This window comes from Sorex fumeus, unplaced genomic scaffold, assembly GCF_029834395.1.
Source record: "Sorex fumeus unplaced genomic scaffold, SorFum_2.1 ptg000063l, whole genome shotgun sequence".
Classification (NCBI taxonomy): domain Eukaryota; kingdom Metazoa; phylum Chordata; class Mammalia; order Eulipotyphla; family Soricidae; genus Sorex; species Sorex fumeus.
Genome location: NW_026606120.1, coordinates 73147657 through 73160010, shown reverse-complemented (window position 1 = coordinate 73160010; position 12354 = coordinate 73147657). Strand labels below are relative to the sequence as shown.

General features: G+C 53.2%; 1 protein-coding gene across 1 annotated transcript in view; it reads left to right on the top strand.

The window, feature by feature from the left end:
* The window catches only part of PLXDC1 (plexin domain containing 1), a 53169-nt gene that overhangs the window by 9219 nt on the left and 31596 nt on the right, over positions 1-12354 (top strand). Inside the window, exons 3-4 of the mRNA XM_056128032.1 lie at positions 11595-11738; positions 12021-12090. Of these exons, the coding sequence (XP_055984007.1) occupies positions 11595-11738; positions 12021-12090 (214 nt within the window). The remainder of the gene's footprint in view (positions 1-11594; positions 11739-12020; positions 12091-12354) is intronic.

Sequence of the window (12354 nt, the reverse complement as noted above, 5' to 3'; positions counted from 1 at the left end):
TGTAATGCCCAAAAGATCAAGTAATGCTGGCTTCAGAGACGTCGAGTCTCTGCCCACCCCCATGCTGCACCCCATCTCCTGCTCAGGACCTCTGGAGTTGGGTCTCCAGGGTTCCCCCCACTAAGTGCCTTATGACTTTTTGTACACTATCTGTTGGCTGGGAGATGATTCATGGTGGGAGTTCATGCCTCGCAGACTTGAGGTCCTGAGTTAGATCCTGGTCTGTGCAGGTGGTCCCAGCCCAGGCAGGCGAGGACCAAACCATCCCTGGGTGTAGTCTCTCCCCACCCCACTCTGGGAAGGCCCCTATGCAAAAAAAAAAAAAAAAAGAAAAGAAAAGAAAAGACACATTTGGGGCTGGAATGAAAATATAGCAGGCAGGGTTCTTGCCTTGCATGTGGCTCACCCGGGTTTGATCGCTGGCACCACATATAGTCCCCTGGGCCTGCCAAACTCCATTGACTCGGGTTCTGTAGATTTAAGAGATGGCCTGAGATCAACCCCCCTGGTCCCCCTTCCATGTATCTCGCCCCAATGTATCTGATGCCCAAATCCTTGAGGGTCTGCATGCCACTTTCTCCCCTGCCTTGAACCCTTCACCTCTGCACAGACCAGCGAGCAGGGAGCAACTGTGGGACAGATGCTCTCCCTGTAGCCCCCACTGCCTCATCCTCCAGAGTCTCGACTCCTTCCGGGTCCCTGTGAGCTGGGTGGCTATGGCCGAGGGAAGCATCTTGACCGAGATTTGGTGGCCACGGGCTGGGCTGATGGGAAGGCGGCACTTCAGCAAGTGTTTTGGTGCCTTTTAGAAAGTTTTCTTGAGTCTCAAACCTGGAAAAGTGTTTCTATTATTGCTACCACAGCCGGGGACTGCTATGCCCTTTGCTTGCCTCTAAGCTTACCCTCATCTTCCCTTGGTGGTCCCCAGTGGCCCTCCTGCTCCTGGGCTTCCCTTCTTCTTTTTTTTTTTCCTATTTATTTATTTATTGAATCACTGTGGGAAAAGTTACAAAGCTTTCAGGTTTGAGTCTCGGTTATGCAATGATCAGACACATTTCCCTTCACCAGTACTTATTTTTCACCACCAAGAACCCCAATATACCCCCCTCCCACCCCTCCCAATGCCTGTGAGGCAGATGAATTCTATTTAGCACTCTATCTAACTTTGATTAGATTCATTATTTCGACAAAAGATGCACCACTATTGTTTAGAGTTTACACCCCAAAATCAGACCTGCTGAAAAGGCATTGTGAAATAATTTGTTTTCTACAGCTGGTTGCAAGAACCAAATGATGTCTATTGTGGCTGCGCAATTTTGAATTTCTAATACTTTACTTATTAAGCCTGGAAGTATTTCTGCCGAGAGCCAGATAATTATGAGATTGGTTTCTGTGGCTCTGGAGCCATGGCCGTGCCAGAGAGCTGCTTGTGGGGGGCAACTCGTGACCTCGGTAGGGCATGAAGGATGAGCCGAGAACGCCCCCTTCCCATGAGGTTTCAGTTACCCTGTCACTACCAGCTCATACCTGGCTTTCCAAAAAGCTCCGAGGCGGCTGCCATCTTGCTGTCCAGGGGGGAAAAGGCAGAAGGGAGCAACACCCTTTCCCTCCCGGGCAGGCATGGTGCCGGGGATCAACGCATAGTCCATTCACTTTTCTGCCGCAAGCTGCTGGGCTCTGCATTGTCCTTGTGCCTCTGGAGCCATGGCCGTGCTGGAGAGCCGCTCCTGGGCTTCCCTTCTGGCCCAGACCCTCTGCCCACTCCAGACCTCTCTGACCCGCACTGACTCACCCCGTCCACCCAGCAGCCCTGCCCAGTCAGCCCCTCCCCCGCCCTTGTGTTCCGCTTCTTCCTACTCAGACCCTCTGGCCTTGGAGACCTGGAGACCTGAGGCCAGCCAAGGAGGGAGCTGCCAGGCCCAAGCCAGACCTTTTCCTCGGTTTTGCTCCACACCCAGCCAGAGCAACCCAGTGCAAATAGGACTCTTGCATTGATTCAAGCTTTCCAGAAGTTTTCCACCAAGCCCAACCCCCAGACCCTGAGGGCACTGGTGATTTGGGGAGGCCTAGCGGTGGTGGGAGGGAGGCGCTGGGTGGAGCTACAGTTCGCCTTCACAGAGGGATTTGGTGGTTCTGTTCCCTGACAGGGAGAAGGGAGGGTTTCTCCCTTGACCCATTCTTTGTGCTTCTGAAGTGCAGAGCTGAGGCAGCTAAAGCAGGGCTGGAGTTGGGAGTCCCCCAGAATAGACTAGGTTCACCCCGGAACAGAAAAGACCACCCCACCCTCTGATCGGAGCAAAACTTCCCAGTTGGTTATACCCACCCCAGCAGTGGCAGTTCAGACCAACTCTTAAGTGCATGACCTAAGTCTAACCCCTTGCCCCACCTTGGGGGCTGTGGTGGTTTCAGATTTGCAGAGTGGGGTGATGAGCGCTGAGGCTTGGGGAACAGATGTGAGTCACCCCCAATTCTCAGTGCTGTCAGGAATCATGGGGGTTCCCGTGCCTGAGGCAGTGGTCCCCACGCAGCTCCTTGTCCCGTTTGGTGGCCAGGAGAGCCGGTTAGTTGTTTTATTTCTACCTTTTCCTTGTTGAGGTGAGATTTAACAGAAAGCCAACCATTTTATTTGCTCATTATTTATTTGCTATTATTTTGGGGGGAATTTGGGGCTATACCTGACAGTGCTTAGGGATTGCTCTTGGCAGTGCTTAGAGGACCTTGTGGTACCAGGGATAGAATCCAGGCCTTCTATAATTGAAGCATGTGTTCTAGTCTTGTGAGCTATGTCCCTGGCCCTCAAAGTAAGCATATTATTTATGTTGTGTCTCTCAGCAGATGATGAGGAGACCTTGGGTTTCCTCCTGTCAAATCTTTGCCAATAAGACCTGTGAGGTCAGTGTCTCATCTGTTGTACCATCTCTCCAGCACTATTTTTTAGTTTTGGGGCCACACTTGGCATTGCTCAGGGCTTACTACTGGCTCTGTGCTCGGGGGACCATATGTGGTGCTGGGGATCCAACCTAGGTCAATCATGTACAAGGGAAGGACTGTACTATCTCTCCAGACTCTCAAATTTTAAAGTGCCATTTTAAAGTGACAAACGTAAAATGCACAACAACCTTGTGCAGTCATGAAGTCTATCTAGTGTCAAAACATTTTCATCACCCAAAAAGGGAAACTTAGACCTTCAAGCATGGGCTCCCCACACCCCGTCCTGTCTGCCCTGACAACCGTTAATCTATATTCTATTTCTATGGTCTTACTATTCTGTATAGTTCGTGTGCAAATGAAATTATATGAACAATGGGATGTGTGTGTGTTTGTGTGTGTGTGTGTGTGTGTGTGTGTGTGTGTGTCGTACCAGCCTCCAACATGCCCAGTAATCTTTAATACCTAGTTTGTGTCACCACCCTTGCTGTTTGCCAGGCTCATCTACTCAGAAGGGTACACCGGGAGAGACTGTGGTTCTGTTTGTCCTTTGTCTACCGATGACATTTGGACTGTTTTATCCTTTTATTTATAGTGAATGGTGCTGCTACTTAACACATGAACTCAGTATTTACTTAGTACCTGTTTTCAGTTATTTTGGGTCTATACTTTGAGGAATTGCTGGGGCATGTGATAGTTCCATGATTAACTTTTGACCCCCTGCCAAACTGTCTTCCCAGTAATTAAACCGTTTTTACATCCCCACTGGCAGTGTAGGAAGGTTCCAGTTGCTCAAAATTCTTGCCAGCATTTTTTTTTAAATTTTTGGATCATATCCGGTGATGCACAGGGGTTACTCCTGGTTCATGCACTCAGGTATTACTTCTGGCGGTGCTCAGGGGACCATATGGGATGCTGGGAATTGAAGCCGGGTTGGCCGCGTGCAAGGCAAATGCCCTACCCACTGTGCTATCACTCCAGCCCCTTTGCCAGCATTTCTTATTTGTAGTTTTCCCCCCCCCTTTCTTTCAGCTCGTTGTGGTTGTGCTGTGTTTCCCTAGTGACTGATGAAGTTCAGCATCTTTTCATGTGCATGTTGGCCTTTTGTATATCATCTTCCTTGGAGATGTGTCCTTTTAAGTCCTTTGGCCATTTTGATAAGTGGGCCATTTGTCTTTGTTTTATTTGTCTTGGGTGGGTTTCTTAATCCATCTGAGCCCATTTCTTCAAACAGAATGTTCTCGAGCAAGTAAACATACTCACGCCTACGTAATGGCAGAGGGGGAATGAGGACCGTTGCTGACTGCCAGATGATGGGTTGACCAGTTGTTCTGATTGTCTCGGGATGGTCCTGATCTTAGCCTGACATCCTGGTTGCAGGCAAACCAGAACCATTGGTCCACCCTGTTCTAGGTGCTGGTTTAGTCAGTAGCATGTATCCTCCTCCTTGTTCTAAATTCAATTTCCTCATCTGTAGGATGGGATGGAGAATGACTCAGACTTGTTTCAGAAATCAGCTGAGGGAGGTAATGCAAATGGTAGAGCAGGTGTCTTGAGTTTGATCCCTGACATGGATGTCACATCACCCTCTCCAAACCCCCAGCACTCAATCCCCCTGCATCCTACCCCCCAGCACCCAATTCCCCTAGCACCCAATACCCCAGCATCCAAATCCCCAGCACCAACCTCTCTCAGCCCCCTATCCTGATGCCTTACCCCAGTACTCAGTTCCCCTAGTTCCCTGCACCCAGTACCTAACCCCTTTGCCCCCTAGCCCAGTACCGTTCCCCCCAGTACCTGAACCCTGAAGTGCCCTAACCCCCAGCCCCCTGCCTCCAGAAACTCAGGGGCTTGTTTGCTTTCATCTCTTTCCCTCACTTTCTCTGGGGTAGAGCGTGGCCCTAGTGGGCTACAGAGGAAAGGGTGGTACTTCTTACCCTCCCTCCCCCAGATCTTACTCAAAAACAGAAGCATAGCAACTTAAAAAAGGGCCTCCTAGACTCAGAGCTCCAGGCACTCCTCTTCATACTTCCATTGTTCCCCCCAATATGGTGGGGGGGCCAGCAACACTGGGGCTGGAGGTTTGTGAGAAACGCAGACGCTCGGGCCTCTTAGCCCTGCTGAATCAGAATCGGATTCCCTGAGGACTCACCTGCCCATGGGCTTCGAGAAGCTCTGCTTTACGTACAGGTATTCAAACAGAGACTGGTCCAGGAGGGGGAAATGCACCAGATATATTTCCCCCAGGGCTGTGATGAGAGCACAAAAACAAGAAGCCAGCTCACCACCCACCTATAGACAAAGGGCTAAGAAAAATGAGTTTTCTTCTGCGTAGCTGGCAATAAAGCCGTGACAAGTGATGCTAGAAGATCATGTTTCACAGCACCAACCACTTCAGGTATCACAAAATGTAACAGAAGCAGTCCTCAAAGGACTGGCAGGGTAATAACCATGTGAAACTATGGAGGAGCCTGGTGGAAAGAGGCCAGCCTGGCCCCAGGGGAGGAAGGGGAGGCCTGGTTGGTTTTTTCTCTGTGGCTGTCTGAGATGGCACAGCGGCAGGGCGTTTGCCTTGCACGCAGCCAACATGGCCCACCTGAGTTCAATTCCTTCGCCCCTCTCGGAGAGCCCGGCAAGCTATCTCGCCCACACGGCAGAGCCTGGCAAGCTCCCCGTGATGTATTCGATATGCCAAACACAGTAACAACAAAGTCTCCAATGGAGACGTTACTGGGCCCGCTCGAGCAAATCGATGAACAACGGGAGAACAGTGACAGTGGCTGTCTGAGATGCGTTTGCACTATCACAAACCTCTAGTTGCCTGATGGTCATCCTCAAAGAATATCCTCAGAGGTCTGAATTAGCACCAGGATAAATAATATTTCCATTTCTTTGAGCATCAGTGACGTTGTTGTCAGGGCCGGAGAGACAACCGCTGGGCTATGGAGCTCGTCTTGCATGTGGTACTTGCACACCTGCTTGCCAGTGCTCGGTGCAACCTGGTGTTGGTGCTTGAGCTTTAAAAAATAATATTTAAAAAAATTGTGCTTGCTGAATGTGCTGTCAGTTGCAGAGGTATACTTACAAGGTTTGAGGGTGGGCCCTAGGTTCTGCCTTTTTTATTTTTAGTGGGGGGCATGCCCCTCCAGGAGTCCGCAGGGCTTATTCTTGGCTCTGCACTCAGGGATCACTCCTCTTGGGGCTTGGGGGGACCATATGATATGCTGGGGATTGAGCCAGGTCAACTGCAAGCCAGGTTTTACCTCCTATATTGTCTCTCCGGTTCAGATTCTGCATTTCCTTACCTGATTTATTTTTCTCTTTTTGGCTTTTTGGGTCACACCTGGCAATGCGCAGGGGTTACTCCTGGCTCTTTGCACTCATGAATAACTCCTGGTGGTGCTGGTGGGTCCATATAGCATGCTGGGAATTGAGCCCGTGTCGGCCGCATGCAAAGCAAACGCTCTACTCGCTTTACTATCGCTCTGGCCTGGATTCTGCATTTATTTTCCTTTAGAAAATAGAAGCCACTGCTGTGGGGTCTACAGGGACATTTTCTAGGAGCAGGGATCTAGAGCATATTTCTGTTTGTATTTTTTGGAGGGTCAGGGTTGGTTTGGGCCACACCCAGCTGTGCTCAGGGGTCTGTGCTCAGGGATCATTCTTGGTGGGGCTCTGGGGATCGTATGTGGTGTCAGGGATTGAAGCCAGGTCAACTGTGTGAAAGGCAAGTGCCCTACCCACTATACTATCCGTCTGCCCCCCTGAGAACATTCCTGTTGGTCTTGGTTGGCCTCCTGCTTGGTGGAGGCAGGCAACAGGCTGCCCCTCCACCCATGGCCCCGAGTAATCCCTCAGCACCAGCTGCCTGGTGGACCTGCCTGACAAGCCTCCAGTCCAGGCCACTCCAGAAGGTCTGGCAGGGGACCACAGTTGCCTGCCTGGCATTTCCACCTGCCAGTTGGCTGGCAGGTGACGAGCTGGGGTGAGAGCTTAGCCCAAGTTTCTGTCCAGAGACATCTTGAGCTCAGCCAAGATAAATGCTTGACTGTCAGAAATGATGGGCCTGTGGCCTCCGGCCGAGGATAATTGAGATGAGGAGACACTGCCACAGCAGGCGTGTGGGATGACTGGGATGGTTGGGAGGAGGAAGAGCCATAATCAGGACCTTTCCTGGAAAGGAGCAACAAAATCCTCCCTATAACTCTGCTTAGCAAAGCCTTCCGTGGGCCTGGCGCTGGGTTTGACTCTTTCCAGTTCTCTATCCCGGCTGATCCTTTGTAGAACACTGGGAGAAAGATTGCCACTGACAGAACTGAAGCTCAGAGAACGAGGAAAGGCCAGCATCCACCGTTAAGATGTGGAGCCGAGTTTGAACTGAGATCTGTGGGACGCCAGAGCCCCTGGCCTTGGTCCTAGAGCAATGCCTGTCTCTGGAGAAGCCCTTGACCAGATCACCCTGTGGCAAGCTGATTCTGTCTTATTTGTTTTGGGGCTTCACCAGACTGTCCTTGGGACTTAGACTCCTGGCTTTGTGCTTGGGGCTCACTCCTGGCAGTGCTTGGGGATAGGCAAGCCCGTTACTTTGTACTATCTCCTTGCCCTGGAGCCACTTCTGGTTGGGGCCTTTATGGTTCTATTCCAACCATCGGAGGTTTTAATGAGGGTGGGGAGGCCTTCTGTGGGTTTCTGGGCTGAACAGCCTGACATTGGGGTCCTGAGCTGCTTTTTCTGTCCCTTGTGTCCAACGTGATCTTGGTCCCCTTTTCACGTATCCAGTGTAGAGTTTTTAAATTTAATGAGTGGCACCAAGAATGGAGCCCAGAGCCGCGACACGGGAATCCAGAGTTTTACCCCGAGCCCCTCCCCGTCCCCATTGGAGAGCAGTCTGTGGACTGCCAGTGTCCCCGAGACTGTGCCCTGATGGCCCCAGAGCCACTGCATCTCTTGCTGGCTGAGTGCTTTCACTGTGTCACTGTGGGAGCAGAAAGTGACTCCCTGTGGTCTGACCTCCTAGGAGAAGAGTTTGCCGAAGTCCAGTTAGAGGGAGCACTTTCCATGGCTCGGGCTCGCAGAGATGTAGCCAGTTCCTTCCCAGGTGGCTTTTTTGGTTTGTTTTTGGGCCATATCCAATGATGCTCAGAGGTTACTCCTGGCTCTGCACTCAGGGATCACTCCTGGTGAACTCAGGGGACCATATGAAATGCCGGGGATCGAACCAATGTTGGCCGTGTGCAAGGCAAGTGCCCTCTCTGTTGTACTATCACTCTGACCCCCTCGGGTGGCTTACCACCCCCCTGAGTGGTATGTGATGGTGGGGTTGGGGGATGCACCACAAAGGTGCCAGGTCCTGTGCTGGGACAGGGCTCAGGTGGGTAGAGGTGTATGAACCTGTCCGGGGGGTGCTATGCTCCATGAAGGACCCACTCTGGGGGCCAGTCCTTGCCACACTCCTTGGACTTGGGTGTGCTTTGACCACAGTGCCAGGTGCAGAGGCCAGGGCCTCACAGATGCTCTACCACTGAGCCACGTCCTTCGTCTGGGTGAGAAAACTTCTGACTTGAGTGGTGGCTTCCGACCCAGCAAAGGCCAGAGAGGCCATGGGGAGCAGAGGAAAGTCTCTGTGAGCCATGAGGTGGCCCTGGCTCCAGAGAGGGGCAACTTCTTCCGGTATGTACAGAATGAACTGTACAGTCCCCATGGGGCTGTCAGGACCACTGTTTCTCCTGCTCCCGCCTGTACCCAAGTCCCTCCCAGCGCTGTCTGCAGTGGCTCTCAGCTCTGCCCAGCAGTGGCTCAGATCTGGGCTGCCCTGCCCTCTCCCAGCACCATGGGGTCTCCATAATGGGGTTTTGAATAGCCATCACCCCCGCTTCAGCATCCCAGGGGTCTTCAGTCATCTCCTGCCAGGAGAGGTGAACAACCCACCCAGAACCTTATTTATGTCGCTTAGCATGGGGTCCCATTGGCACCCTCACTCCCACAGCCTAAAGGAATAGCCCAGGGATTAGCGAGGCAGGTTCAGCTCACAGTTTCAGCCGACAGCAAAGCACTGGGCCCTCCTCTCCTAGGAAAAGGTCAAAGGAAAATCTCCTGCCTCCCTTGGCAAACCCCACTCCAGTACTAACCATGTGCAGATGGGAGCTGTGGGCATAGAGAGCACTTTGCCGAGTGCTGCCTGTTTGGATGGACAGACAGGGGCTGGAGAGCGGCTGTTTAAGTGACTTGCAGTGGCTCTATGGACACTGGAGCACACGCTTTCCATGGGTGAGAAATGGGTTTTTACTACATGGTCCACCGAGTCGCAAGTAGCCCCTGAGCACAACTTGCTACCATGGAGTGGCCACTAATGGTGACCCAAAGCACAAACAAAGGTGGACCTTGTGCTCTCACCAGGAGTTCACAGAAGTCACTCCCCTGGATGGTGAGGGACATCTCAAGAAATGAAGGTCCTCCTTGGAGGGTTCTTGTGGAGGGAGGAGGTGAGTAAAATGTCCCGGAGCTCAGGGCTCAGGGGTACATGCCCTGCATGTACATAGGGCTCAGTTTGGTCCCCGCACACCCAAATGTAGTTCTGGAGACCCTCCTGAGAACTGCCAAGTCTGGCTCAGTTGTCTGAATATCGTAGGGGTGACCTCCTGGTCTCCTGATACAGTTTAGGAGGGCCCCCCTGAAATAAAAAAAAACTGAAAAAAGGTGATGTTTGAGGGGATTCTTGAAGGTGGAGGGGTGAGCTAAGAGGTGCTTTGGATAGTGGTGGAGTGGGCAGGGCATCCCAGGTCAGAGGGGGTGCAGGTGCAGGGCGGGCACTTTCAGATGGGGCTGTGACTGTCTGGGAGAGTGTACGGGTGTGTGCATGCCAGAGGGATGTGTGTATGTACATGTGTGCTCAATGTGTGTGTGGTTGATGTATGTGTGTGCTGAATATATGTATGTATGTGTGGCCAATGTGTGAGTGTGCGTTCGATGTATGTGTGTGTGTACATGTGTGTGCATTGTACTGGGGACAGTACAGTCCTCCACCCCATTGCATTTCTTTGTTCCTCCTTCTCTCGCCCCCGTCCCTCAGTACATACATACGTATGTACTCTCAATATGTGTATGCACTTGTGTGCTTGATATGTGTGTGTAGGGGGTGCATGATCCCCAAGGTTCCTGAGGAAGAAGGCACTGGCTCTGGATGAACTGAAGTTGCAGTCTTGGGCAGAGATGTCATAAATGGCTGGGGGCCCAGGCTGTGCCCTTACGCCTGCATCTGTGAGGCTAACTCTAGGGCTGAGGGTGGGTGGAGGGGGTGGCCTGGGCCTGCATATTCCTCCACCCCATTGTGTTTCTTTGTTCCTCCTTCCCTCGCCCCACCCCCGTCCCCAGTCCCCCAAGTGTTTCACCTGTCAGAAGAGCTGAATCTGCTCATGCTGTGGTCAGCACAAAGGCTGACTGGGCAGCTGGCAGGTTGACAGAAAACATGCGGCCACAGCCAGTGGGCAGCCTGATGAGTGACCCTTGATGTCTGGGGATCCTCACTGGGCAGCAGCCCCATGTCTGTGGGCACCTGCTGCCCTCTCTTCCGGAAGGCGCTCCTGGAGGGGGCCTCCTACCTCACCCCCTCCCTGGCCTTTGGGTACTGTCTGCCACCCACCTTCCCAGCTCCTGAGGCCTGTCCCTGGATCTGCTGCAGGAGAGGTGGGGACAGAGAACCCAGCACACTGCCCCTGGCAGGCTCTTCGTGTCACCCTACCAGCACACCACGGCCACTGAAAGTCTGGTGAGAACAGTTATTGCAGCGAGTAGGGCACTTGCCTTGCTTGCAGCCCACCTGAGTTTAATCCCTGTCACTCCATATGGTCCCCCGAACCAGGAATAATTCCTGAGATCAGAATTAGGAGTAATCCCTGAGCACTGTCAGGTGTGGCCCCCAAAATAAAAAAAAAAAAGGAAAGAAAGTCCCTGTGTCTCTTTTCCCCTTCCCCCACCCCTAGAAACTACATCTGAGCTCTGACTGGTCTGTGTGTTCTGTCTTGGGTGAGGACGGCTGCAGGGCGGTCCCTACCTCCTCCATTAGACTAGTCCTTCCCCAAGTTCAAGAATCTGCCTCCTCCTTGAAACCAGGGGTTTCTATTTCTGTTTCTCTTCCCTCCAGCTCTTAACCAGGCTGCTCCTGAGAGCTTGCTGAGGACAGGGTTCAGTGGGGTCTTCCCGCGCTGAGCTCTGTCTCGGGTGGGCTCTGAGGACCTGGGGCCTGTCTGGAAAGGTGGGTGAGCTGGGTGCCATGGGTGTGGACTTGGCTTACAGAGCCATTGGGATTTGACTAAGAGTCAGAAATGGAGGGGCTCGGGAGACACCAGGGGTTAGAGCACTTACTTTGCATGCAGCTGACCTGGCTATGGTCCCGAATACCATATACAGTCCCCCGTGCACTGCCAGGAGTGACCCCTAAGCAGAGAGTCAGAAGTGAGCCCTGAGCACTTTTGAATGTGCCCCAACCCAGCAAAGATGGGGCTTAAACTGTCTGGAGTCAGGGGGCCTCGGGGCTCCTAGACCCATCCCAGTCATTTGGGTCACAAGCTCAGCCCCAGGGAGCCCCGTGACTCCTGCCTCCAGCAGTCTCGGGAGAGTGCATGCACTAGTGCCTCATGGCCCCATGGCCTCTGTCTTGGTGGCGGCAGGAAGACAACCACAACTACTACGTGTCCCGTCTCTACGGCCCCAGGGAGCCCCGCAGCCGGGAACTGTGGGTGGACATGGCCGCGGCCAACCGGAGCCACGTGAAGATTCACAGAATCCTCTCGAACTCTCACTGGCAGGCCTCGGTGAGTGTCTGGCCAGGCGGTGCTGCCTTGAGCTGGGGGGAGGGCGTGCTGGGTGCCAGCCCATCCTGACTAGGCGGGGGAATGGAAGTGACGTGGGGTCTGTGGTCTGGGGAGCCTTCAGAGAACTCGGGGAGGGGTCTGTCAGAGTTGGGGTGTGGTTGTGGGCACCTGCTCTGGGCACACCTGCCCCCTCCCCTGTCCAGACAAGCATGGCGCTGTGCAGAGGGCGCCCAGCTACAGGACCTCAGCTCCGCAGTGCTGACCTTCTCCTGTCCCCTGCAGAGAGTGGTCTTGTCCTTTGATTTCCCCTTCTATGGGCACCCTCTGCGGCAGATCACCATAGCAACCGGAGGTAAGGCTTCCTGGGGGTGTAGGGTCCATGAACTTAGCCCGAGGGGGAAGGTCCATGGAGACAGACCATGGATGGAGGAGGCATCTACCTGGGGCTCTCCTGGGAATCTGCTCTCATGTGGAAGACTAGCCCCCTCCTTCCCGTGCGTGCGTGCGTGCGTGCGTGTGTGCGTGCGTGCATGCATGTGTGTGTGGTCCCCGTCTTTCTGCATCTGAGTGTGGAGGTGGAGGGAAGTGTCAGGAGTCCTGGGGTGTGCTTCTTACT